Source organism: Emiliania huxleyi, assembly GCF_000372725.1.
Source record: "Emiliania huxleyi CCMP1516 chromosome Unknown EMIHUscaffold_191, whole genome shotgun sequence".
NCBI lineage: Eukaryota > Haptophyta > Isochrysidales > Noelaerhabdaceae > Emiliania > Emiliania huxleyi.
In genome coordinates, this window is record NW_005200680.1 from 29,329 (window position 1) to 54,009 (window position 24,681).

The window sequence follows — 24,681 nt, forward strand, 5'->3', positions numbered from 1 at the left end:
AAAAATGCGCGACGTAAAAACGGTTTCCCGATTTGCCTGGCACCTCCCCCACCGTCGAGGCGCCCTCCTCGAGCGGACCCCATCAGAAGCGAATGCCGCTCACGCCGGATGAGTAGAGCACGAGCGGCGCGGCGTCGGGGTCGACGAGCGGCAGCTGTAGTGTCACACTAGTATGGGGTCCCATACCATCTTACCTTATATTTCCCCGCGGCCGGTTTTCCGTTTCAGCGGAGTGAAGCCGCCACCCAGCACAAAAGTGATACCAACACACCTCTCAGCTCACCGAGCTCTCTGGCGGGGAATCATGACGGCGAAGGCGGGCTCTGGCATATCGGTGATGCGCGCCGATCTCGACGCGTCGACCTCGACGGAGGTGGACGCGCACGAGGCGCAGTGTCGGGCCGGCGTCAACCGCCAAGCACGTCCAGACGCCGCCTCTCAAAGGCGGGCGGCATCATTGGCTGCTGCAGCCAAGCGGCGGCGGATAAGGACATGAACAACATACCTGCGCAAGCCGTATCCGCCCGGGCGGCCGCAGGCGGTGCCATCAACCCACTCTCGGCACCGCTGCACGTGCGTGCTCCCTCTCCCACCCAACTCGGCTCCACTCTCGTCCACCCGCGCCCACCCCATCATCTGCTCTCAGGCTGATTGCGGCGTGTGTTGCGCAATGCCGACCCACCAGACGCTGGCCAGAGCATGATTGTGATGCCTCTGTCTGGGCGGGGGGGCGTTCGACAGCGCGCGAGGCTGCCTCCCTGCCCTTTGCGACGCTTGCGACCACTGCTGAGTTGCATGCAGTACAGAGTAGCAGTGGTGGGGAGGGCGTGCGCCGCCCCGCTTCCCGCCGCAGAGTGGTGAACTCGGGTCTACTCACCTCGTCGGCTCCATCGGCTGCCTCTCCTCGTGCGCCGGCTGCCTCTCCATCCAACCGCTTCTGCGTCCTTCTCTGCCCGGTGCTCGCGATGTCGCTCTGCCGAGACAACAAAGACACTTCACCCCTCGGGCTGTTGTTGCAGACAGAAAAACAAATTTGGCGCGCGTGCGCGCAAGGTCTGCTAGTGCAAATAATGCCCGAAACACGCAACGAGGTTCGCGCCGTTTCGGAGCGGTAGCGGGCGGGTTCGCCACCCCCGCTCAGCGATCGAGGAGCAAGCAACACAGCCGATGGGGAAGCAGGTGGTAACCGCTCGGCTCCGAATCGGCTACGTCTTCAAGTACGTGGGAGAGGAGACGCTGGAGGCGCTAAACGCCCTCCTCGCAGCGTTGCAGTTGGCCGCGTGCCCGGGTTTCTACCCGCGAGCACAAGGTATTATTGGACGGCTTGCTACCTCTTCTTGGCGACGAGCCTGGTCGGCGGGATCATCCAGGTGCACGCGCTGCTCGAGTCGGCTCAATTTCTGACCCACCACGCGAGAGGCGCGGCTCAGCCCTCAGAGGCCGAGATTGGCCGGTCAGAGCGAGAGGTGTGCGAATCGGTCTGCTACTTGGCCAGCTCGCTCTTGTTCGCGGCCGGGTCGGTGCTCTTCCTGCCAGACGTCTACGAGCACAACGAGCGCAACGACCTCACCGCCGGCACTGCTCTCTTCCTCGCCGGGTCGCTGTTGCTACAGCTAGCAGCTTTCGAGAGTGAACCTCCTCAGCGTCAGCGTGACGGGCCGCATGCACAGATTTGGCAGTGAGGAGCTTGGCGTGCTGTCGCTGCTGTGCTCCCAAGCGGGCTCCGCCGCCTACTCGATGGGCAGTCTTGGCTACTTCCCTCAGCTCGAGGGAGACGGCTCCAAGTGGAACCCGCTCACGGTGGGCACGAACCTGTATGTCATCGGCGCGGCGCTCTACCTCGTGGGCGGCATGCTGAACTGCGCCCTCGTTGTGATCAAGAGGAGGCACCACCGCAAAATTAAGGAGCCGCGCGGGCGGCGGCGGCGCTTGCGGCAGGAGGTGTGAGAAGGCGCAGGCGTGAAATCGAGAGGTAAAGCTGAAACTAAAAGGGAAACAGTCAAAAGCACAGACGCCCACCAGTGAGACAAGGCGCTGTCACTGACGTCTAATACACCGTACCGGGCTCTGGACGGTTCGCACACCGGCAAGGTATCTGTAGAGTAGTACCGCCCTGTCTACGACTACGTCTGTCTTCGCACCTTCCTGCCACCTTAAGCTTAGCCTTCGATGTTATGAAACAAACGCAAGGCGGACATGGCACATCGCTCTCGGGCCCACAGACATCCCGCACACCCGCCGCCCCCCGCGCGCGCCCCACCCGGCCGGGAGAAAGGGGAGTGACAGTTTGGGATGGCAACAGAACGAGTATCTTGCACTCCATGTGCAAGAAGGCAGGGTAAATAAATAAATAAATAAAACGGGCGCGCCAAACGAGGGGTGGGAGAAGGATAATGTAAGCCGGATACGATGCCCGCTTTTTTCTTTTCGATGCCGCCCCCGCCCCGCTAGGCTTGCCGGAGAGAGTTAGGGCTGTGCCGGCGTCGCCTGAGAGGTTGAGAGGGCTCTGCCGGCGTCGCCTGACTCAGACAGTCGCTGCCGACAGCGCACGCCTCATGGGCAGGGCCCACGCCGACTACGCCGTCCTCGCCCCACCACCCGAGCACAGCAACACCAGGCGCCTCCGCCGCGTCCAGCTACTGAAACGGGTCCTCGACTGCCTCATATCCGCGCTGGCGCTCGCGGCAGCCGCTCTCGCTCTGCACGGCATCGACTCGACATCAAAGCTGCCGTTCAAGACCTTTGCGCCGCCGTCGCTCTCGTCCGCAATCATCTTCTTCGGCGGCCCGTCTCCGCCTCCTGTGCGCGGCTTCCTGCTGTGCACCGTCGGCGCGTGGCTCGTCGGCGCCGCCATCACCACCGCCTCGCCGCTATTTGGCCCGGACAACGACACGCGAGCCATCCTGTCCGCGGCGACGTTGCTCTTCTACTTTGTGCGAACTCTCGGGTCCTCTCAGGTAATCTCCTCGGGTATCTCACCGTCCGGCCCCCGACCCTCGTAGAAAATGTCGGGCGAATTCTTCGTGCCAACCTTTGGGCTCGCGGCGGCACTTCTCGCCGCGCAGGCCGCGCCGGTGACTGCGGGGCCTCTGCAGGCGCTCCGCTTCCTGGTATCTCCGTGGCTTGCGGGGCACTGCGCGCTGTACGCCGCCGCCGCGGTGGCCTCGCGGCTCCGGCGGCAGGCGCGCGTGCGGCTGAAGCGGTGGGAGGTCCAGCTCGGCCTGCGGGCTGGCGGCGCGTTGGGCAGGGAGCGGGACCTGCGCAGCATCTTCGCGCGGTTCGACACGTCGGGCAACGGCTTTCTGGAGGCGGGCGAGCTCAAGTACGCGCTCAAGGCCGCGACCGGTCTCGAGCCCAGCCTTGAGGACTGCGAGACGCTCATCTCGATGATTGACACCGACGGCGACCACGTCCTCGCCCTCCACGAGTTTGTGCAGCTGGTCACAGAGGAGGACCTGTCCGAGCGCGCCCTGTCCGAGGCGGCCAAGCGCGCCTTCTCCGGAGGGACGGGCTCGCTCTCTGGCGTCCCTGAGCCCACGCGATCCCTCCCCAGTCGCGGTAATGACACACATCAGGTGTCTCGATGACACCCTGGGCCCAGCCACGGGGCGGGCAACCGGGCAACCTGCACGCCATTGCGCTGACCGTCAGGGACTCTCTTCCCCCTGCCGTCCACCGTCGGACATATGTTTGGATTTTGGGCACGGTCTAACGTCTATATATTATCGCGGGTAGGGGGTAGTTCACACAGTCAAAAAGACTCGCGCAGCACGCTGCCATGTGGCAATGTGCCACAGCCCACACACGCTGCGAGAGAGTCTCGTTTTGCTGATTCACTCTCGCCCTGCGTGGGTTAGCTCTGGGAGTCGACAGGACACAACGTCGCGGCGCGCGGGTGTGCGCCGCTCTCTTCCCCCTCCGCGTCTCGCGGGAGCAATCAGCGGACACGCAAACGCGTCCGCGTCTCACTGGACACTGTTTCGAGCGAGCCCTGTGGACGCTCACGACTTGGACTACGGCCCCTTGTCCTTGCCGCCGCCGCCTTCGCCCAGCGCTCTGGTGCGCTGCATCGCGGCGCCCATCTTGGTCGGCTGGAAGCTCTTGCGCCCCTGGTGTCGCTGCCACCAGCGGGCGCACTCGAGATCGCTGAGAGCCTCGTCAAACAGCACGCACTGCGGCTCGACCGAGCGGGTCGCGTAGACGCGTCCCATCAAGAGCGAAACGCCCTTGTCGCCCGACTCGTCGTCGCGCTGGCGAAACTCGGCCGAAACCCGGCCGTCAAACTCCTCCGCGAGCCTGATGCGCAGTATCTTCTTCTTCGGGAACCTGCAGCCAGCAGCAAAGCGGGTCCGTGGGAGAATGGGGTGGGAGAGGGGCAAGTCGTGCGGCAGAGCAAGCTCACATGGGGTTCCGCTCAAGGTCGCGTCCGCCGAGGGCTTCTGCAATCTCCTTCGCCTCGGCCCGCGCCTTTGCCTCTCGCGATACCTTCAGCCGGAGCGCCTCGAGCAGTGCGGTCGCCGTGCTTGCCTGCTCCTTGGCCACCACGGCTGTCGTCTCCGCCCGCGTCTTGGCAGCCTCTGCCGAACGGCGAGCCTCTTCCGCTGCGACGGCTCGCCGCCGGTCGTGCTCGGCCGCTCGCTCCGCGTGCTCCCGCGCCACGATCGCCTCCTGCGCCGCCGTCTCCGCCACGGCAACGCGCGCGTCGTCGACTGCGACCCGCTCCCGCTTGATCTTTGACTCGACGTGCGAGTAGAGAGTGGAGGAGGACACCCGTGCCGCGCGGGCCTTCTCGATGCGCTGCTTTTCCTCGTCCTCCGCTTTCTGACGCTCCTTTGCCAGCCGCGCCTGCTTCTTCTCCTCCCACGCCTTGAGGCGCTCGTACATGTCACGCGGCGCGGTGGTCGCAGAACTGACCGAGCTGAGAGACGCAGGAGGTGGCACGGCCTCATCCTCGCTAGGTGGTGGCGGCTGGGGCGGCGGCTGGGGCGGCGGCTGGGGCGGCGGCACGGCCTCATCCGAGGCGTGGCGTGGATGCTTCGCGGGAGGCTCGAGCTCGGCTTGGCAACCGACTGTGGCGAGCGTTGGATCCTCCCTCGGACGGAAGCGAACGCGGAGGTCCTTGAGCACCTAATTTATTTGGGTCGGTTTAGATTTCATCACTGGTATCAAAGAGACCCAAAACGGCCCTCACCGCTGTCCGCACCGAGACGTCAGAGGAGCGCACAATCTTCTCGACGCCGGAGGAAAGCGTCGCAGCCATCTTTTCGAGCAGCACGCTGCGGCTGGATGACGCGAGGGCCGCCTCTACCGAGGACACCTTGTCTCCGGAGCCACTGCTGTCCTGCTCATGTATCGCTGCAAACGCGTAGAGGAGCTTGCTTGTGGCTGCTGTGTACGTCTTGCACAGGCCAGCGATGGCCTCGTTCTGCTGGTCGGCGGCCGAGCGCTTCCTCCCGACGGTGGTCTTTGGACGGCCCGCTGGTGCAGACGATGGGGCCAAACTAGGGAGGCTGACCATAGCGCAACGGGGATGTGGGCCGCTGGATGGACGTCGGTTACGAACAGACGAAGGACGCGAACGGCGGGCTTCTTTTTTTGGCGTCGTTTGTCAGTGTGTATGTAGCTCTTACGAACATACCCGAGGGTGGACTGCTGACAGGGTTTGCGATGAGAAGCGATCCGAACGTGGCGTTCGGGTTTCTGGCTCTTACGAACGTATCCGGAGGGGGTTTTAGGTATGTTGTCCGGAGGGGGTGGACTGCTGAAGAGGTTGCTTCTTGCTGACCCCGCTGTGATTTGTGTGAGCTCTGTGCCTTGATTTGCTAACTACGAACCGAACAACCTGTGGAAAGAGCGAGAAAGAAGAGCGTGGGCCCGCTAGAGCTCGAAGGTTGAACCAAGGTGACGTGCGGCCGTCCGACGTATCGCGCGGGGCGCGCGGAAAAGACGAAGCTTAGCGTCATCGTCGCAGAGCTGCAAGCAGCGCCGGCGACGAAGGTTACCGATTTCCGCGCGTAATCCGCAAAAACACGACGAGCCTTGAATGGGCGGGCCATCCGAGGCGGACCGCGTCATCCGGCACAAGCAGAAGTGGAGCACCGGCCTACCCCCAATACGTCCAAACACCACAGGATGGGTCAAGCTGATGGTCGCCCGGGAGCAGCAGCTGCGGCGCCTCACAAAAGACGTTCAGCAGAGGTGGGACGGCTTCATGGATCTGATGCAGAGCTCCCGAATCGTGCCAAACTTTACTCGCTCGGGGTTCGAGAAGCGGCGCACCCTGCCCATGGTGCACGAAAAGCTCAGCTCCCGCCTTCTCGGCGGACTCGCCGCCGCGGCCGATGAGCAGCTCGGGATAAGCGGCCTGCTCATCACACCGCAGACCAAGTTTGTGCCTCTGACGCCAAACGAGGAGGAGGTGATCCTCAAGCAGTTGCAGCCGATGCACGAGGAATGGGGCGGCGTCCAGCTCGTGCCGGTCAAGGCGTACGGCCTCCGTGTGTACATGAACGGCTCCCAGCTGCTGATGCACCACGACAAGGAATGCGGCCACCACCTCCTCCATCTCACGTAAAAACACAACCCCGGTCAGAAGACAACACTGGGTCCTCCATCTCACACCTAGACACTGACCCGCGCCCTCTTCCCCGGCCACAGGTGCAGGATCACGTCATCTCCTCCATCGTGCACGTGGGCCACGACGCGGAGGAGCCGTGGCCAATTGTGATCGAGGGCCTGGACGGCACCACGTGAGCCGACCGCCCCGCGCCCGCTCTCCTCCGCCCCCCGACGTGCGCGCCCCTACAGACCCCGCCGCACGTGCCAGGTACGAGGTGAATCTCGAGGAGGGGGAGATGCTGTTCTACGAGTCGGCCAAGTGCATGCACGGGCGGCCTCACCCCTTCCGCGGCCGCTGGTACTCGTCGCTCTTCGTCCACTACAGGCCGGTGGACTGGTCCATCGACACGGCGACCATAGTGGACGCGGTGCCGCCCGGCTGGATGCCCACGGACGAGGACATGCGGCTGGACGGGGCGGCGCTGCCCGAGCTACAGCTCTCCACCACCGGCTTCCTCAACCCCGACTGCGCGGACCGCTGGTGCCCTCTCGCAGACTCGGTCCGCCTCTGGGGCGGCGAGGCCAATGCCAGGGCCTCCCAGCCCGGCCTGCTGGCAGGCGCGGGCATCGGCAGCAGCGCGCAGCTGCAGTGCGCCGCCGGTGCTGCGCTCGCGTTTGTGGCCCTGTGGCGATTTGGCCGTTGGCGGCGGGGTCCCCGAGAGTCGGCCGACTTCAAGAGTGTATGAGACTCGGGCGTCCCAGCGGCAGCGCGGGCGGCGCCGCGGGCGGCGATACATATTCAGATACACAACACACATTTTTATGGGCATGCGGATGCGCGTGGGCGCAAACGTGTGTAAAAAAAAGTACTCGGTCTCGCTCTCGGTCGGTCGGACACGGTCACGGAGACGTCAGACCACATTAGACGTGTCCACTCTGCGCTCACTCGCGTTCCCGCATCGTGCACATGCACATGTTGTGCATGCAGGCGAGAGGATGGTGCGCATCGTTCGTTATTCGTAGCGAATTTTTTCTCGCGGACCACCCCGATTTCTTGTCTGACGCACCGAGCAAGATTGCTGAGCTGAAAGCCGCACACCGGCCGACGCCGCGGCGGCGGGGCCGACAGGAGGACGGGCACAATTCCCGGAGGAAACTCTGAGAGCGGCGACGGCATCTGGAGGTGGGTGACTGTCTACCACTAAAGGCATGGAGGCTGCTTGCCCTCGAACATCAAGTGTGCACCGGATCACAACACACAGCGGCCCCGCCCCCCGCGTCAAAAGTAGAGGGCGAGCCCGTCCGCGTCGCCTGTTCACAGCGGCAAGTGTGAAGAGGCGCTGCTCGCGGCAGCTCGAGCGGCGGGCCCGCCCCCTCGCCTCTGTGCAGGCCGCACCGCTCGTAGAAGGCCGCCTATTCACACACAGAGCCGTGAAGAGACGCTGTCCGCAGCTCGCCCCACCGCTCGTAGCAAAGGGCGCGTTGTCGGGAGTGCAGTTCAGGCTCGCCTACAGGAAAGTTCCTGGAAGGTTCCTAGAAGGCTCCCAGAAGGCCTGGAGTACAGTTCAGGCTCGCCGTGTCGCAGCCCGCCTCCGCAGCGATCTCGAGGAGACAGCGGATCAGCTGCTTGCCTATGCCGGAGCCGCGCAGCTTCTCGTCGACGACGACGTCCTCGATGTGCGCAGTCAGCGGCTGATGCTGGCACCAGCCGTCGGACGGCCGCAGCACCCTTCTCTCTGCGATCAGAGTGCCGCACGCGACGATCTCTCCCCCGCCCGCCGGCGCCGCCACCAACACGGCGAGCAGGTCCGAGTTGGAGACGCGCCGCAGCTGCGCCTCAAAGACGTGCGGCTTCATCTCCGGGGCGACGGACAGCTGCGCGAGGAGGGCGAGGTAGCGGGCGGGACCTGTTGACAGCAGCAGGTGTGAAGAGACGCTGTTCACACCCAGGAGGGCGAGGTAGCGGGCTGCGCCGTCAGCGGGGGAGAGCCGACGCAGCGTCAAAGAGCGCAGCGGGCCGCGGGGCAGTGCTATCTGCCGCGGGGACAGCCCGCCGAAGACGCGGCGGCGGCGCCCGTGGAGCGTCCCCATCCGCGCCGCCGCGACCGCCCCCGCCCCGGCCACCGCCGCCGCCGCGACCGCCGGCGGCAGCGACCCGCGAGCGAGTGCGGCGGCGGCACCCGCGGCCACCGCGGCGGACGCGGCGAGAATGCCCTGCGCGACGCCGCCCTGGAGCAGCGATGCCGGCGGCGCGAGCTCAATCTCCATGGCCAGCTGCGTCGGCCGGAAGCCCACGTCGAGGAAGGGCTGGCTGCTCGCGGCTGGCACGTCGGCGATGATTTTGTAGCAGCCCGACGCTTTTGCGGTAGCGACCAGGGGTTGAATCAGCTCGAGCGGCGCGTCGAGCGGCGCGAAGCGCGCCGCAGAGGCGGGCGACGGCAGCGATACCAGCTCGCAGATGTGCGCCACCGTCGTTCCGCCGCGGAGGAGCTTTGGCTCGAGCATCAGAGTCGCGGCGGCGCACAGCTCGCCGGTGCTGTCGGGCAGCACGAAGACGTGCTGCAGGCCTCCGTCGGTCTCGAGCTGGCGGAGAAGCGCCGGCTTCACGTCTGAGCTGCTGGCTTCTCTCGCCATATGCTCGGCGAATGCAGCAGCCTGGGTTACTCGTAGAGGAGCTGCGCGCAAGCGAGGATTCGCGAAGTAAAAGAATGCAAGGGGCTACATTTAATTAAGGTGCCTATATCCCATCCCTCCCTTGGGTTGCGTGTTTTCTTTCTTTCTTTCTTTAAGGTGCCTATATGGGCTTCCAGTATCGGACCTTCAAGACATGCGCTTTTGGCCGGTGGCCTCCTCGGACACTAGAGGAATCACTGTGAGAGTCGTGATCCTCGGACGACCCCTGACGTTGCGAGCGGCACTGCGCGAGCACGCTGCATGGCTCGCACTCGGTCGATGGACGATGGGAGGCGAGCTTGCGAGAGTCACGCGCGGCGCGGCCCCGAGATCGCCCGAGATTGCGCGAGATCGACCGAGATCGCGCGGCGCGGCCCGAGGCGAGGCGGATGGGTTGGGAGCGAGGGGGCGCAAGTGTGCAGTGCGGTAGATGGTCAGCTCGGGGCGCGTGAGCCGGACTTGTGAGCCGCTCGGCTTTCATTTCTCTCTGCGTTCTCGCACATGGAGTGCGAGGTATCTCGTTCGTCTGTCGCCGTCCCGAACTGTCACTCCCCTTTCTCACGGCCGGGGTGGGGCGCGCGCGGGGGCGGCGGGTGTGCGGGATGTCTGTGGGCCCGAGAGCGATATGCCATGTGTCCGCCTTGCGTTTGTTTCATAACATCGAAGGCTAAGCTCAAAGAAAAAGCCATCCCCATTTCATACTGCGTACGTCCCAATATTATATTCCAAGAGCACTGCGGTGACCAGTGTGTGTCCGTCCCCGGGCGGGCCCGATGGGTGTGCTTGTGCCGAGAGTGTCCCAGCGACCAACCAGCTCTCCAACAACGCATATCCCCTGCCACAGGCTTCCTCGTCGACGCCTCGCCTCTCGATTGGGAGGACTCGCTCGAGGTGGTCAAGTACGTGCGCCAGCACGGCATCGAGCAGTTCATCCGGCACTACCGCCGCGTCGAGGCCATCGAGGGCGACATGCTGCGGTGGGGCGATGAGCTCGAATACGGCATCTTCAAGATCGACGAGCAGGGCCACAGCGTCAGGCTCTCACTGCGAGCTCCCGAGATTATGAAGCAGCTGCGACAGAGGGAAGAGGCAGCCGGCGACTCGGCCGGCCAGAGCTGCGCGTGGATGCCGGAGTTTGGCTCTTGGATGGTGGAAGGGACGCCCGGCCAGCCCTATTCGGGGTTCGCTGCCGACCTTCTGCTTGTCGAGCGCAACATGCGCATCCGCAGGGCCCGCCTCCTCGCGGCCCTCGCCGCCGACGAGATATGCCCCACGGTGACGGTCTTCCCGCTGATGGGCGTTGGCTCCTGCTCTCACCCGCCCGCCGATCCAAAGCCGGGCCTCTCCGAGTCGCTCTTCGTGCCGGACGAAGTCATCAACCCCGCGCCCCGATTCGGAGCGCTCGTCGCCAACATCAGGCGGCGGCGCGGCTCAAAGGTCGACATCCGGATGCCGCGTTTCGCCGACGAGAAGACGCCGGCCTTTGAGCGTCACGCGGGCTGCCCCCCGCCGGAGACGCGCGCCGAGGCGCTGCAGATGGAGGAGGTGTACATGGACGCAATGGCGTTCGGCATGGGCTGCTGCTGCCTGCAAGTCACCTTTCAGACGCGAAACGTCGCAGAGTCGAGGCACCTCTTTGACCAGCTAGCGGTGCTCGCGCCGGTCATGCTCGCGCTCACCGCCGCCACGCCCATCGCGCGCGGTGTGCTTCTCGACACTGACGTGCGGTGGGACATCATTGCCCAGTCGGTCGACGATCGCACTCCCGCCGAGCGGGGCATGGATGACGGGGCGGCCCGGCACCCGGAGATGGCCGGAGGAGGGGTGAAAAGGCTGCCAAAGTCGAGATACGACTCCATCTCCTCGTTCATCTGTGACCACCTCGGCGGCAAGGACGAGCAGACACGCACCGAGCGATACAACGACGTCGACGCGCCAATCGACGAGGAGGCGCTCCAGACGCTCCTCGACGCGGGCGTGGACGCGGTGCTGGCGAGGCACCTGGCGCACCTCTTCACGCGGGACCCTCTCGTGGTCTACCGGGAGCGCATCGAGCTCGACGACGCTACCGAGACGGAGTGCGCGCGCGCGCGCGCGCGCGCGCTCGCCATCTCCCCCCGCCACTCTCGCTCTCACGCCTCTGCCCGCCTCCCCCACCAACTCGGCCCACCCCGGCCCTCGTCCTCGCAGCCACTTTGAGAATATCCAGTCCACCAACTGGCAGACGGTGCGCTGGAAGCCGCCCCCCGCCAAGAGCGACTCGCACATCGGCTGGCGCACCGAGTTCCGCTCGATGGAGGCGCAGCACGGTCTCGCCTCGCTCGCAGCCTCCTCTTTGCGTCGTCACAGCCGCCTCCCTCTCGCTGCAGGTCCAGCTGACCGACTACGAGAACGCCGCCTTCACCACCTTTGTGGTGCTCGTCTCGCGCGTCATTCTCTACTTCAACCTGAACCTGTATACCCCAATCTCGTGCGCCGCTCGCAGCCCTGCCACGAGACTCGATGCCCCGCCCCTGCACCCCGCCTCCCTGCGCGCGCCTTAGGTGCGTCGACGAAAATATGAGACGCGCACACGCCCGCGACGCCGTGAGGACGCAGCGGTTCCACTTTCAGCAGCGGTCGATGCCTCCCGCAGCGGGCCAGTCGGACGACGGCGAGCCAGAGCCGGGGCCGCCCGCTGGGCAGGGCGGCGACATGGACTCGAAGCGAGACTCGCGCGCCTCCGCGTCTTGCGGCCGCACCGCGGGCGTGGAGGAGCTCTCGCTGTACGAGGTGATGGTCGGGCGGGGCGAGTTCAAGGGCCTCGTGCCGATGGTGCTGACCTACTTGGAATTGATCGAGACGGATAGCGCCACGATGAGCTCCCTCTCGGGCTACCTTGACTTCATCGTCGCTCGCGCCAGCGGCCGGCTCCACACGCCGGCCCGGTGGATGCGCGACTTCGTCTGCTCGCACCCGGACTACCGCCAGGACTCGGTCGTCTCGGAGCGGATCGCCGCCGACCTGCTCGCCAAGTGCCACCGCATCGGACTCGGCGTCGAGGCGGCGCCCGCGCTTCTCGGGGACGTCGTGATCCCGGAGGTCCGCGCAAAGGACGCCTACGCCGCCGCCGACATGGGCGACTCGCACCGCCTCTCGCGCATCTCCCGCTCGATCGCCGAGCTGATGGCGTCGCACCAGTTCCGCTACCAGCTGCAGGAGCGCCGTACCCGGCTCCAGGCGAGCGAGGCCGACCTCCGCAAGAAATGGGAGAAGACGCGCCACGAGCTGGAGGAGGTGGAGGCGCAGATCGCCTTTCTGAGCCCGAAGTAGAGAGAGAGCGCGGGCAACCGCTCAAGTGTAGTAACGCGCCGTGACGCGTGACCCGGGAGTGGGTGCCGGGTGGAGCCGGAGTGAACACGTGTGTGAGAGGCGCGGCAACGGGGCGGATTTTCACAAAAAAGAAGTGTCACACCGCCCTGCTCCCTGGGACGTGTGCGTAGCGCGCCCCACCCCCACCCCGCAGGCAGCAGCAGCTAAAGCTCTCTCCGTTTGCATGAGGTAAAAACCCCTCCCGCGGGGGACTGCACAACCCCCGCATCCGCAGAACCAGTCACACGATTGAGGATTGTACTAGCTAGTGTCGTCATCCTGCCTTTGCTTTCGCCGCCTTCTTGGTCAAGTGTAAGCAGAATTCGCGGAGCGGCGCGTGCACCTCGTCGTGGTGGGGCTGCGCGCGCATGCGATCGAGCCACGCCGTCGTGCGCCTATATTCGGGGAGTCATCCCCTCTCGGCGGTGCGTCGCTGTGGTCTTCTCGCGCGTCCCAGATGTCGATACGCAAACGGCGAAAAGTCGAAGAGAGGCAATCCAGTGGCGGGATCGGAGAAGAGGGCAGGCTGCAGCTGTCCGAGCTCGCAGTAGGCGGAGAGGTCGGCGATGGTCGCGCCGGCAGAGGCGAGGAAGGGCCTGTGCTCCAGCACCGCCTCGAGCGAGGTGAGGACGTGGGAGAGCCCGCCCGCGCTGTCCGCAGGGCCTGCGTAGATGGAGGCTCCCAGGCCCGGGCTCTCCGCCATCCGCTTCGCAACGTCCGGCCGCATGAGAGGGCCGATGATGCGAGACGTGGCTGGCCGGAGCGTCCCGACCGTCCACGACAGCGCCTCGAGGACCCGCGCCCGCTGCTGCGGCTCGCGCGGGTAGAGGTCGTCCCAGCCGTGCGTATCAGCGAGGTAGGCGAGGATCGCCGGGCCCTCGCACATCGCAAAGTCGCCGTCCTCGAGGACCGGAATGGTGCCTCGAGGGTTGAGCGCCTTGAACTTATCCGTGGTCGTGTGCTTTGGCGGGACGGCGGTCTGCAGCGTGAGCGGCAGGCCCTTGATTTTGGTGGCCCACAGCACCGACCGGAAGGGCTGAGAGACGGGAACGCCGTGAAGGATGAGCTTGGACATTGGGGGAGGCTGACTGAGAGACTGAGGCAGCCTCCGTCCCCCGCGTCCCCTGCGCCGAGCTGACTGAGGCAGCCTCCGTCCCCCGCGTCCCCTGCGCCGAGCTGACTGAGAGACTGAGGCAGCCTCAGCAGCAGGAGCTTGGTCACCTGGGTTCGGTGCCGTGCTGTATCGGAAGAGAACCCCATATTGCTAAAAAGTCTTATCCCGCGTCCCCATTTTGCTAAAATAGAGGAGACCTACCCCCATGTGACAAAACCAACGCCAACTCATGTCGACGATTGAAGTTGCACAGAGCAGGATCATGTAAGCGATAGATCTAGCACGCACGTCAGCCCGCACCGACCGCCAAGCTCCGAGCCGAGTACGGACAGACACCTCAACGCAAGGTGAAAAAGGGATTGGCCGCGCCCCTGCGCGGCCTGGCGTCTGCGCCAGGCTGCGCTGGCACAACGGACAGGGTCACTTCCTTTTTCGACACTCTCCGCCCCGCTTGCAACGCGACAACGGCTTCATCATCTTCATCATCCTCGACATCCATCGCCGGTGCGGCGGCCGGCGAGGCCGCGGCGGCGGCGCCAGCGTTGACCAAGAGCGCTAGGAAGCGGCTCAAGGAGAAGGCGAGGAAGGGGCGGCGCGCTGCAGAGGCGGCGGGCGAGCCGGAGGTGGCGCCATCGCCGGCGCCGCCGCCGGTGTTCAAGACGCTCAGGGAGAAGAAGGCGGCTCAGGCGTCAGCGGAGGGCTGGGCGGCGGAGGTGGCGAGGGCCGAGGAGCTCTACGAGGAGCTGCGCGAGCGTGCGCCCCAGCACTGCCGCCGTGGCGGCAAGTGGGCGCGCGAGAAGTTCGTGATGGCGGTGCAGGGAGAGTTCCCGCGCGCGCGAGGGGCAGGCGTTCCCAAGGGGACGATCCTGTGCCTCGGCAGGGTGCTCGACGCGCACGATGAGCAGGATGACGCGGAGGGTGGGCACCGGGACTGGGAGGAGGACCCGCTCGGGTTCGACACCAACCCGATGCTGCTCCGCGCCATGTGCATGGCGTTCGAGTGAACGCCGTGCAGGCAGCCGATACCTTTTGGTGTACCGCGTTTGTACCGCGTCCTGTGCCCCCGAGTTCATTTAAATGAACGAAAGAAACCCCCAGATCCAAACATCCGTTCGTTGTCGGGTTCCACCTGCCGACTCGGCCTATCGCTCTGCCCATGTCAAAGTTCACTCCCCTCCGGCCCAACGAGCCCGCCATAGTCGCCACCGCCTTCTTCTCGCCCGCCACCGTCCGGCGGCCTTCTTCTCGCGCCTCCCTCTCCGAGCCAGCGTCGATGCGCTATCTCGAACTGCCGGACGAGCTCCTGCCGCTGACGCTGCGAGGCCTCTCTCCCGACGAGCTGGCCGTCGCAGCGGCGGTCTGCACGGCACTGCGGCGAGTCTCGGAAGCGGACAGCCTCTGGGCCGACGTCGACCTGCAGCTGCGGCCGTCGCTCTCCGCGCTTCCGCCCGGGCTCAAGCGCCGGCTGGCCGCGACCACGAGCCTGCGCGTGAGCCTGCCGCACCGAGGGTGCAGGGTGCGGCACGCGTTTCTGGCGGCGCAGGGGGCGGACGCGTCGCTGCTCACCTGGTCGTGCGGCGGCCTCTCCGACAGCGGCCTGCTCAGCCTCCTGCAGGCCTATCTCCCCCATATCTCCCCATATCTCCCCATATCTACCCATATCTCCCCATATCTCTGACGGCGGCCTGCTCAGCCTCCTGCAGGCAATATCTCCCCATATCTCCCCATATCTCCCCATATCTCCCCATATCTCCCCATATCTCCGGCGGCGGCCTGCTCCTCCTCCTGCAGGCGTGCGGCGGCCGGCTCGTCTCCCTCGACCTGGGCGGGCAGGCGCACCTGACCTCTGCGGCTTCCTGGACCTGTCCTGGACATGTCCACGACACTTCCCTGACATGTCCGACAGGCGCACCTGACCTCTGCGGCGCTGGTCGACGTGCTCGCGGTCACCTCGCCGACGCTGCAGACGCTGCGGCTGCGAGGCTGCACCGCGGTGGGCGGCTCCTCCTGGTCGTTCCACGTCAAGGCCTTTGGCGTCGACGGCCCGCCGCAGCTGCCGCAGCTGAGGCATGTCGACTTCTCTCACACGGACGCAACGGACGCGCTCGTCGGCGCGCTGCTGCGGCGGGCGCCTCGTCTCGAGTGCGCGCCCCCTCCCGCCTCCCTCGCCGCCTTTGAGGAGCCCTCCCGGGCCTTGCCCGAACCCTTCCCGGAGCCGTCCGTCCCCCGACACTTCCCGGACACTTCCTTGAGCGTGAGCCTCAACTTCCTGGACAAGCTCGGTGACACTTCACTGACACTTCCCGGACACTTCCTTGACCCGTCAGGTGCGTGAGCCTCAACTTCCTGGACAAGCTCGGCGACGAGCCTCTGCGGCAGCTCCTTCCCGCCCCGCCGCCCTCGCTGCGCAGCCTCGGCCCTCCGAACTGCGCGCGTCTCGGGCCACAGCTTGCCCCCGCGCGTATAGCGCCCGCCTCTTGCCTCCCTCAGGCCTGATGGGGTGCCCGCGCGTCTCGGACTCGCTCCTCCGCTCCCTGCTCGCCGCGCTGCCTGCTTCCTCCCTCCTCTGCGACATCTCCTTCGTCTGCGATCTCGCCCCACCCGACGACGAGAACACGCCGCCCGGCGCTGCAGAGGGCCGCGCCGGCGCCGTGCCCGACCCCGCGAGGAGCGCTGCGGCGGCGGAGGCGCTCGACCGGCTGCTCTCGGCGTACCACCGCGAGCAGCTGCGCCAGTAGGGCCGCGCAAAGGGGTGGGGGGGGGGGGGGGGATCGTCCCCCTTCTGGGAGGGGTTGGGGTGGGGGAGGGGCGAGTGCGCAGGCGAGTGCGCAGGCGAGTGCGCAGGCGAGTGCGCAGGCGGAGCCGCGGGCGGGCGCCTCTTGTGAGGAGCGCGCCGCCGCGGTGTACAGTCCGAGGAGAGGGGGGGGGCTGGGGGAGGCATGCGGAGCATCGGAGGACAAGGAGCTTGCCAGCGGTGAGCGAGCTCTGACGTGAGAGGCATGCCAGCGCCGCGGGACCGGCGCTGGCCGTGGCGCTGGCGTGCGAATACTGTAATCTGGCTAGCATGTACCATTCCGTGCGTGAGCCGTGACGTGCGGGGGCTGATGGCCGTGCGGCGGCCTGCCTCCGGAGGTGCCTCTGAGGCGGACATTTTTTGGTCACCGTGAGAGAACGCGTTCGAATTTTCACTCCGGAACTTCAACTCCGCACGCGCACCGGCCAGGGCTACAATAGTGCCAGTGAGGCGGAGGCGCGAGTCGGAAGGCCGCGACGTCAAGTGGTTTCCCAATTTTCCTACAATCGCTGTGAACCCAGCCACGTATGGCGCATGCACAGCATCAGCTCAAAAACCCGAGAGGCTACTCTAGTCTCTAGTCTACGAACAACGAAGGCAGTCCGGCCGCACATTGCGTACCCCGCAACCAGACTACCCCGCCGCTGCCTTCGTACGCAACCAGACTACCCCGCCGCTGCCCCCCCCCCCCCCCCTGGTTCATTTGCTCACCCTCTGGGAGTGCTCCTCTGCCGCCTTGGTCGCTGCCCGCGCCTTGGTGTTGGCCTCTGCCAGCGCCGTGGCCTTCGCAGCAGCTGCAGCCGCACGTCTCGCTTTGGCGGCAGCGATGACCGCCGCCGCCGTCGCAAGCACCGCCGCCTCCTCAGCTGCTGCGACCTCCTCCGCCTCATCTGCCGCCATAGCCGCCGCCTCGGCCTCAGCCTGCTGACGAGCCGCCTCGGCCATAGCCTCCCTCGCCTTGCAAGCCGCTTCTGCAGCCAGCGAGGACGACCCTTGCTCCGCCACCGCCGGCTCCGCCGATGCCGCTGCCGCCCCCCTTCCCTTCCCACCACCGACACCCGTGTCACACTACACCCGTGATAAATAACTTAATGAACGGACACGCCAAACGAGGGGTGGGAGAAGGACACAGGGTCCCCACCTGCACGAGCAGGATCGTGGAAGGACGATCAGGGACACAGGGGAACGGGAGCGGGGAGCGCATCGCGACACGGAGGGGGGCTGCACAGGCCTCCTGCTGGTTGCGCTCTCCAGGGATCCCTAGCTAGTTCGCCTGCTTTGTTGTTGTCATGTTCGCCTTCTTGCTCCTGACAAGGAAGAGCGACAGGCTCAGCTCGGTGGATTCTCCCTAATTCACTGGCGATACACCACCCTACTCGTGAATAGCTTCCTAATTAATGTACTTTCCTTTTTAGCTACCACCGCTTCGAGAGGCAGGTTCAAGGAGACACACCTGCTCACAGCAGCTGGCGTGAACAGACGCCGTCCTCGCAACGCAGAAAATCATCGCAACGCAGAAATCGGGAAGGAGCTACGCTTCATTGCTGTAGTCGTGAACAGACGCCGTAGGGTTGACAACATTCTATGTCCTATCGGGGCGAGGAGCGTCGCTGGCGTGATGAGCAACGGCGCGCCGAGTACGGACGCGAAGGGCGGCGATGGCGGGCCGGGGGCGAGTCGCGACGGCGGTCGCGATCACGCGATGAGCCGCGGCGGGATGAGCTGCGACGGCGCGACGAGGGTTGGCAAGGCGAGCAATGCCGGCACCATGACGGGCGGCACGACGAGCGGCGCGGCAACAACGACTCTTGGTGCAGTGGGCGCGAGCAGCGATGGCACGCTGAGCGTTTGCGCGATGAGCCATTGCGAGGCGGACAACGGCCGCATCATGACGGGCGACACGACGAGCGGCGCGGCTGCAACGACCGACCAAGCATAGGCGTGCGCGAGCACGACTTGTGCGATCGGCGCGATGGTCGATCCCACGATCCCAGGCGCGACCATGACCGGCGCGACCGCCGCGGCGAGGGGCAGCCTCAGCACAGCGACCGCCGGTGGAGTCCGCCGATGCGTGGTGCGGGATCGCGCGACGAGAGGCACACCTCTGCTGCCGGTGGTCAGCTCAACGCTAAGCAACTCAGCAGCCACATCTCAAATGCTGGCAGCGCTGACGCATTGCTCGCGCTCTCTGCTGCCCACAGCACGAGCTTGAACCACATCCACGCTGCGAACCTGTGGAACAAACTGGGCAAGCAGCGCATCGAGCGGCGGCACGAGGAGCAGCTTGAGCGGCTGGTGCAGGGGACGCTCGACCTCATCCCGTCGTGCAATGCGCGAGCACTGGCAAATATAGCTCACGGCGTTGCAAAGTGCGGCCGGCGTTCGGGGGTGGAGAGCGCGCTGTACGCGGCGGTGGCGGAGGAGGCGGTGCGCGGCGGGCTGGCTGGCTTCAACCCTCAGGACCTGGCCAACACGGTGTGGGCGTATGCGACGGCGGGCGTGGCTGCGGACGCGCTGTATGAGGCGGTGGCGGAGGCGGCGGTGCGCGGCGGGCTGGCTGGCTTCAACCCTCAGAACCTGGCCAACACGGTGTGGGCGTATGCGACGGCGGGCGTGGCTGCGGACGCGCTGTATGAGGCGGTGGCGGAGGCGGCGGTGCGCGGCGGGCTGGCTGGCTTCAACCCTCAGGCCCTAGCCAACACGGTGTGGGCGTATGCGACAGCGGGCGTGGCTGCGGACGCGCTGTACGCGGCGGTGGCGGAGGCGGCGGTGCGCGGCGGGCTGGCTGGCTTCAACCCTCAGGACCTGGCCAACACGGTGTGGGCGTATGCGACGGCGGGCGTGGCTGCGGACGCGCTGTATGAGGCGGTGGCGGAGGCGGCGGTGCGCGGCGGGCTGGCTGGCTTCAACCCTCAGGACCTGGCCAACACGGTGTGGGCGTATGCGACGGCGGGCGTGGCTGCGGACGCGCTGTACGCGGCGGTGGCGGAGGCGGCGGTGCGCGGCGGGCTGGCTGGCTTCAACCCTCAGGACCTGGCCAACACGGTGTGGGCGTATGCGACGGCGGGCGTGGCTGAGGACGCGCTGTACGCGGCGGTGGCGGAGGCGGCGGTGCGCGGCGGGCTGGCTGGCTTCAACCCTCAGGCCCTGGCCAACACGGTGTGGGCGTATGCGACGGCGGGCGTGGCTGCGGATGCGCTGTATGAGGCGGTGGCGGAGGCGGCGGTGCGCGGCGGGCTGGCTGGCTTCAACCCTCAGAACCTGGCCAACACGGTGTGGGCGTATGCGACGGCGGGCGTGGCTGCGGACGCGCTGTACGCGGCGGTGGCGGAGGCGGCGGTGCGCGGCGGGCTGGCTGGCTTCAAGCCTCAAAACCTGGCCAACACGGTGTGGGCGTATGCGACGGCGGGCGTGGCTGCGGACGCGCTGTATGAGGCGGTGGCGGAGGCGGCGGTGCGCGGCGGGCTGGCTGGCTTCAACCCTCAGGACCTGGCCAACACGGTGTGGGCGTATGCGACGGCGGGCGTGGCTGCGGACGCGCTGTACGCGGCGGTGGCGGAGGCGGCGGTGCGCGGCGGGCTGGCTGGCTTCAAGCCTCAGGACCTGGCCAACACGGTGTGGGCGTATGCGACGGCGGGCGTGGCTGCGGACGCGCTGTATGAGGCGGTGGCGGAGGCGGCGGTGCGCGGCGGGCTGGCTGGCTTCAACCCTCAGGACCTGGCCAACACGGTGTGGGCGTATGCGACGGCGGGCGTGGCTGCGGACGCGCTGTACGCGGCGGTGGCGGAGGCGGCAGTGCGCGGCGGGCTGGCTGGCTTCACCCCTCAGGCCCTGGCCAACACGGTGTGGGCGTATGCGACGGCGGGCGTGGCTGCGGACGCGCTGTACGCGGCGGTGGCGGAGGCGGCGGTGCGCGGCGGGCTGGCTGGCTTCAAGCCTCAGGACCTGGCCAACACGGTGTGGGCGTATGCGACGGCGGGCCACTACCACCAGGCGCTGCTCGCAGACTGCTCGCGTGTGATCAGCGACTCGCTCGCGCGGGATCCGTCGAGGTGGGGCGTCGTGGACCGCCGTCAGCTGCACCAGTGGCAGCTCTGGCTCTCCCTTGAGCGAGGAGCAGACGGGCAGCATCACCTTCTCTCCGAGTCCCAGCGCAAGCTCTGCTGCGACGCCATGCAAGGCACCGAAGTTACGATCTCGCGCTTACAGCGCTCCGTCGCGGCTGCCCTCGCCGCCGTCCAGCACGGCTTCGAGGAGGAGCATCTCGAGCCGCGCACCGGCTACTCGCTCGACCTGGCGCTGCCCTCGTCACGCGTCGCGGTCGAGGTGGACGGCCCCTCTCACTTCCTGCTGCCCGACGGCCGGGACGTGCGCAAACCCAATGGGCCAACGCTGCTCAAGCGGCGCCTCCTCGCGGCGGCTGGCTGGAGGGTGATCAGCGTTCCATTCTACGAGTGGGACGGCTTCGCGACGGCCAATGAGAGGCACACCTACCTGCAGGGGCTGTTGGGCTAGTACTGTACCGCCACGAGCGCCGCGACCACCTCGCCACGCTCTCGACCGAGAGCCGCCTAAACGCCGCCTCCACATGTCGAGATCACAAAAGGATACGCACACGGCTTTGTTATTACATGCACATGTAAAAACTACACACCCACTTCGCGGATTATACTAATACATCATCCTACGAGTCCGATTGGTGTGCCAATAACGTTGAAGAAAGAGGGCCTCGTTGATGTCGGCTGCGTGGAAATCGGCGTCTGTCAAGATTGTCTGGCGGAATGAGGCCCCGTCGAGCAGCGCCCTGGTGAAGTCGGCGATGTTCATCCTGCGCGACGTCCGCGTGGAGGTCAACTTGAGCGGGTCGTATACGACCTAGAGATGCGTCTAAAGTACCTAGACCCTAAGGCGTAAGGGGCTCCTTCCTCCCCTCGGAGCTCGGTCCTCCCTCCTGCTCGCATTCCGATGGTCACGCGACGATTGCGCATCTAGGTCGTAGTGGCAGGGGGTGCAGACCCGGGGGATGGCCTTCGTCGACTCGTGGCTGACGGACGCCTCTTCCTGGTCGCAGGTCGGCGTCAACTTCGAGTGCGTCAAAATGAACGGGCGCTCAAATTAAGTCTTTCTTTCTCGGCGTCGCGGCTGACGGAGGAATTTGGCGCGCGCGCGGGGGGGAAGGGGGGGGGGGGCGCAGAGAGCCGAATAGTGTCGCCGCCGGAGACGACTCGACGCCGCTGAGATCGAAGACGGTGGGGCCGCGGGGCGCGCGCACTGGACACCGCCCCACCCACACCCCGCCCTAGACACCGCCACAGATTCTCACTTTGCCCCGCCGAACTCAAACGCGGCGAATGGATTCGGCGCAGGCTCGCCCCCGGGCTGCTCCAGGGCCTGCTCGCCCACGCCTGCCTCCTCCTCGTCGCTGTTCTCGTCCCAAGCCAGCATGCGCGCCGCCCCGCCTGCCTCGCCCCCGCCCTCGCCCTCGCCCTCGCCCCTGCCTCCCGCCCCCTCGCCCCCGCCCCCCTCCCCCTCGCCCCCGCCCCCCTCCCCCTCGCCCCCGCCCCCCGCCCCCTCCCCGCGCTCAAAGGCCCAGCGCGATGGCGCCGGGTCGTCCGCGTCCGCCTCCTCGCCCTCGACGTCGCCGACGAAGCTCACCTGGCCGGTGTTCGCGTCGGCGACGCGCTGGACGTGCGCGAGGAAGTCGGCCTCGGAGTAGGTGTACTTCATCACGTTGCAGTCGCCGCAGCACGAGACGACGCTCTCTTCGGTGTACACGCGCAGCGAGGAGTCGAGCCGATCGAGACCGTTGTGGTGTCGGGGCGGGTCGCTCTCCTTGCCACAATAGTGGCAGGGGCGGGCCGTGATGGCGTTGAACGACTCGTTGGAGAGGGCATGCGTCTTGGAGTGGGTGGACGAGGCCGTCACGTAGCTCGAGCGAGAGCGCTTCGAGGTATTGTTGCGAAAACGGTGCGGGTACCGGCCGTAGTCGTGCCCGCCGCGGTGCGTCGCGATGTGGCGGCAAGCCTCGACATAGCCGCGGATCCGCCTGGCCCCCTTCATGAGGTTGCAGGTGCCTAGTCGAGTCCCAAGCGTGTGTGGTGGACGTGTTCGGACGCCGCCCCACGAACACAAGTTGGCGTGAGCTGGCGCCGCACGCAGTCGCGAGGTTGTCGGGGTGGAACGGGCCCATGAAGCCGCCCTTGGAGGGCGGCGCCATCCCCTCGGGCCAGATGCGCAGCCTGGTCAGCCCGTGGCCCTCCTCGGGCGCAGCGGCGCCGCAGAGCGCGCACGCCTATTCGCACCGCGAGCGCCGTCTGCGGCCACAATGCCCAGGCGATGATGGGCCAGCAGTAATGCACGCCTCTCGCATCATCGCCGTTGCCTGGTGCTCAGCGACGCAGAACGGGATGCCCTGCTCGGACGCAATCCGCTGGTACTGCCGGAGCCGCGCGATCTGCGGCAGCACGCGCGACTTGGAGCCCGCCGCCGCAGACGGCGCGGAGGGGTCGGCATTCCGGTTGGGCAACTTCTGCTCCATCACGCGCCGGCACCTGCTGCACTGCAGCGCGCCGACGCCGCCGTCGGCGGCGGCGGGCGCGTCCTCTGCCCGGGCGTCCTCGGACAGCTGCTGCGGCGCAGCCTCTGTGCTCTTGCGAAAGAAGCCGGCGAGAGAGGCCTGCTTGGTGGTGTCGGTGGAGCGGCGGCACGCGAAGCAGAGCACGGCGACCTTGCCGTCGCGCTCGTCGGCCATTCGGTGGCGCTTCTGGCCCTTGGCCATGGTTGAATCGTGAGCAATCGGACCAAACGGCGCGAACAGAGCGGCATAACTAAGAATTCTTGAAAGACAAGCCTCTCTCACAGCACACTGGCACGACAAGGGCGCGGACTGGCGCGGACTGGCACACACACCGGCTCACCACCGGAGCCGCCTAAGCGACTCCGTTAAGAACGGCAATGCATTCCGCACCGTGCACAATGCCGCTCTCCCCGCACGCTAGCTCGTTCACCGTCTGCCACGCCACGGCGGTGTGGAGAACGACAGACAAGCGCTGCATCTGCAGCCCGTGCCAGTTCTTGGTGGTCCATGTGACCTCGTCCAGGTGCTGAGCGTGCGAAAGTTTGTTGCTCAGCTGGTTCGCCGCCTCCCTCAGGGTGCTGCGAACCTCCCTTCCAAAGCCTCCGAAAGCCTCAAAATCAAACAAACGTCCCGCGCAAAGCGGTAATCGCCAGGCAGCTGCTGGAGCTTTCCCTTGGGGGCATCCTCCTCCTCCCCCTCCTCCCCCTCCCCCTCCTCCTCGTCCTCCTCCTCCGCCACCGCCGCTGCCGTCGCTCCCGACGGAGACCACTTGCCGCGCCCTTTGACCAGATTGAGCAGCCCGGGCTCCGTGTTGCCGAAGCGAACATACGCCCCCTTCCAGCCGAGCTCTCCGTCGCCGGCCGCGTCCTTGCCCTTGCTCGCAAGCGAGCTCGTGAGCTTTGCCGCGACCAAATCGCGGGTGAGATCCAGCGGTATCTCGAAGCCGGAACTCGACTTGACGAACTCCGCGAAGAAAGAAAAAGTCGGGACAACGGGCTGCTCGGAGCCAAACATGCTGACTGCAGACGACGACTTGAACACTGCAGACGACTTGAACACGACGAAAGTAAAGTTGTTTGGAGCCGAACTCAAGACTGCAGACCTTGGGAAGCCAACCAGTGATGTCATGGCGGCGGTGAGTACCCTGCCTCCGCTTCGGTGAACTGCTGGTCCTTGACTGCGTCATAGCGGTCCTTGTTCACCCGTAGCAGGGTCTCTAGGGAATCGTCGCCTGCCACAAAGGCCAGCGGCCCAGGTGCTGATCCTTCTCCCGAGCCGATGAAAGTCTTATCGTCGAACGTGAAGGGGAAATGGCCGCTGAGTCCCATGACCTTCGCCATCTGATTCGTCTGGTAGCACGCCACAAAGTGCTCTGGCTCCGTCACTACTTCCGGACACGCGATCACCTCATTCTGGACCGGCAGGGCGTTTGTGCCCCGTTTGTGCCGCGTCCCGTGCGGCCCCCGAGTTCATTCATTTGAGCACTTGCTTGAGCACTTGTGACTTGATAGGTAGGGTCGATTCCGTCCGCATGGTACGGGACCCCTCATTCATTTTAACAAAAGGCGGTGCAGGCTTGACCCCAGTTGGGCCACGGTGCAGAGGCCGGAGACG

At 66.3% G+C, this 24,681-nt stretch overlaps 12 protein-coding genes across 12 annotated transcripts in view; 7 read left to right on the forward strand and 5 right to left on the reverse strand.

The window, feature by feature from the left end:
- EMIHUDRAFT_233367 (hypothetical protein) overlaps nucleotides 1-494 on the reverse strand; it is a gene marked incomplete at both ends in the record, with an annotated part of 4,446 nt that extends 3,952 nt beyond the window's left edge. The window contains one exon of the mRNA XM_005782190.1: nucleotides 423-494. Coding sequence (XP_005782247.1) covers nucleotides 423-494 — 72 coding nt within the window. The remainder of the gene's footprint in view (nucleotides 1-422) is intronic.
- Nucleotides 495-2,555: 2,061 nt separating this feature from the next.
- EMIHUDRAFT_456681 (hypothetical protein) lies at nucleotides 2,556-3,712 on the forward strand (the record flags this gene model as incomplete). Its single annotated transcript, XM_005782191.1, has 3 exons — nucleotides 2,556-2,933; nucleotides 3,003-3,524; nucleotides 3,602-3,712. 3 exons carry the CDS (start codon nucleotides 2,556-2,558, stop codon nucleotides 3,710-3,712), a joined length of 1,011 nt encoding a protein of 336 aa, XP_005782248.1.
- A 2,331-nt stretch (nucleotides 3,713-6,043) lies between these two features.
- On the forward strand, nucleotides 6,044-7,304 carry EMIHUDRAFT_113511 (hypothetical protein; the record flags this gene model as incomplete). The annotated part of the gene is made up of 3 exons (XM_005782192.1): nucleotides 6,044-6,499; nucleotides 6,658-6,749; nucleotides 6,827-7,304. The coding sequence occupies 3 exons, from the start codon at nucleotides 6,044-6,046 to the stop codon at nucleotides 7,302-7,304; spliced, it is 1,026 nt and encodes a 341-aa protein (XP_005782249.1).
- An 808-nt stretch (nucleotides 7,305-8,112) lies between these two features.
- EMIHUDRAFT_47624 (hypothetical protein) lies at nucleotides 8,113-9,114 on the reverse strand (the record flags this gene model as incomplete). The annotated part of the gene is made up of 2 exons (XM_005782193.1): nucleotides 8,113-8,250; nucleotides 9,028-9,114. Coding segments are annotated over 2 exons (225 nt in total), but the record flags the coding sequence as incomplete, so codon positions are not given.
- An 890-nt stretch (nucleotides 9,115-10,004) lies between these two features.
- On the forward strand, nucleotides 10,005-12,543 carry GSH3 (gamma-glutamylcysteine synthetase; the record flags this gene model as incomplete). The annotated part of the gene is made up of 5 exons (XM_005782194.1): nucleotides 10,005-10,008; nucleotides 10,076-11,309; nucleotides 11,422-11,458; nucleotides 11,601-11,701; nucleotides 11,775-12,543. The coding sequence occupies 5 exons, from the start codon at nucleotides 10,005-10,007 to the stop codon at nucleotides 12,541-12,543; spliced, it is 2,145 nt and encodes a 714-aa protein (XP_005782251.1).
- Nucleotides 12,544-12,821: 278 nt separating this feature from the next.
- Nucleotides 12,822-13,799, reverse strand: EMIHUDRAFT_365642 (hypothetical protein). Its single transcript, XM_005782195.1, has 2 exons — nucleotides 13,050-13,799; nucleotides 12,822-12,977 (listed from the first exon to the last, which is right to left on the reverse strand). Exons 1-2 carry the CDS (start codon nucleotides 13,655-13,657, stop codon nucleotides 12,857-12,859), a joined length of 729 nt encoding a protein of 242 aa, XP_005782252.1. The 5' UTR covers nucleotides 13,658-13,799; the 3' UTR covers nucleotides 12,822-12,856.
- A 126-nt stretch (nucleotides 13,800-13,925) lies between these two features.
- EMIHUDRAFT_233375 (hypothetical protein) lies at nucleotides 13,926-14,700 on the forward strand (the record flags this gene model as incomplete). The annotated part of the gene is made up of 2 exons (XM_005782196.1): nucleotides 13,926-13,960; nucleotides 14,256-14,700. 2 exons carry the CDS (start codon nucleotides 13,926-13,928, stop codon nucleotides 14,698-14,700), a joined length of 480 nt encoding a protein of 159 aa, XP_005782253.1.
- Nucleotides 14,701-14,856: 156 nt separating this feature from the next.
- Nucleotides 14,857-16,798, forward strand: EMIHUDRAFT_456683 (hypothetical protein; the record flags this gene model as incomplete). Its single annotated transcript, XM_005782197.1, has 6 exons — nucleotides 14,857-15,311; nucleotides 15,488-15,529; nucleotides 15,603-15,838; nucleotides 16,024-16,112; nucleotides 16,187-16,723; nucleotides 16,758-16,798. Coding segments are annotated over 5 exons (1,321 nt in total), but the record flags the coding sequence as incomplete, so codon positions are not given.
- A 1,310-nt stretch (nucleotides 16,799-18,108) lies between these two features.
- EMIHUDRAFT_233377 (hypothetical protein) lies at nucleotides 18,109-18,429 on the forward strand (the record flags this gene model as incomplete). The annotated part of the gene is made up of 1 exon (XM_005782198.1): nucleotides 18,109-18,429. The coding sequence occupies one exon, from the start codon at nucleotides 18,109-18,111 to the stop codon at nucleotides 18,427-18,429; it is 321 nt and encodes a 106-aa protein (XP_005782255.1).
- A 2,234-nt stretch (nucleotides 18,430-20,663) lies between these two features.
- Nucleotides 20,664-21,005, forward strand: EMIHUDRAFT_314641 (hypothetical protein; the record flags this gene model as incomplete). The annotated part of the gene is made up of 1 exon (XM_005782199.1): nucleotides 20,664-21,005. The coding sequence occupies one exon, from the start codon at nucleotides 20,664-20,666 to the stop codon at nucleotides 21,003-21,005; it is 342 nt and encodes a 113-aa protein (XP_005782256.1).
- Nucleotides 21,006-21,809: 804 nt separating this feature from the next.
- Nucleotides 21,810-23,268, reverse strand: EMIHUDRAFT_233380 (hypothetical protein; the record flags this gene model as incomplete). The annotated part of the gene is made up of 4 exons (XM_005782200.1): nucleotides 21,810-21,917; nucleotides 22,146-22,564; nucleotides 22,815-23,019; nucleotides 23,218-23,268. The coding sequence occupies 4 exons, from the start codon at nucleotides 23,266-23,268 to the stop codon at nucleotides 21,810-21,812; spliced, it is 783 nt and encodes a 260-aa protein (XP_005782257.1).
- Nucleotides 23,269-23,419: 151 nt separating this feature from the next.
- EMIHUDRAFT_233381 (hypothetical protein) lies at nucleotides 23,420-24,600 on the reverse strand (the record flags this gene model as incomplete). Its single annotated transcript, XM_005782201.1, has 4 exons — nucleotides 23,420-23,677; nucleotides 23,806-24,169; nucleotides 24,211-24,479; nucleotides 24,553-24,600. The coding sequence occupies 4 exons, from the start codon at nucleotides 24,598-24,600 to the stop codon at nucleotides 23,420-23,422; spliced, it is 939 nt and encodes a 312-aa protein (XP_005782258.1).
- Nucleotides 24,601-24,681: the final 81 nt, after the last annotated feature.

Bases quoted from the DNA above. Each gene is read 5' to 3' on its own strand.
- EMIHUDRAFT_365642 (XM_005782195.1), bottom strand. From the start codon at position 13,657: ATGTCCAAGCTCATCCTTCACGGCGTTCCCGTCTCTCAGCCCTTCCGG. The intron at 12,978-13,049 runs GTATCGACATCT...CCCCGAATATAG, and splicing joins TTCGACTTTTCGCCGTTTGC to GCGCACGACGGCGTGGCTCG.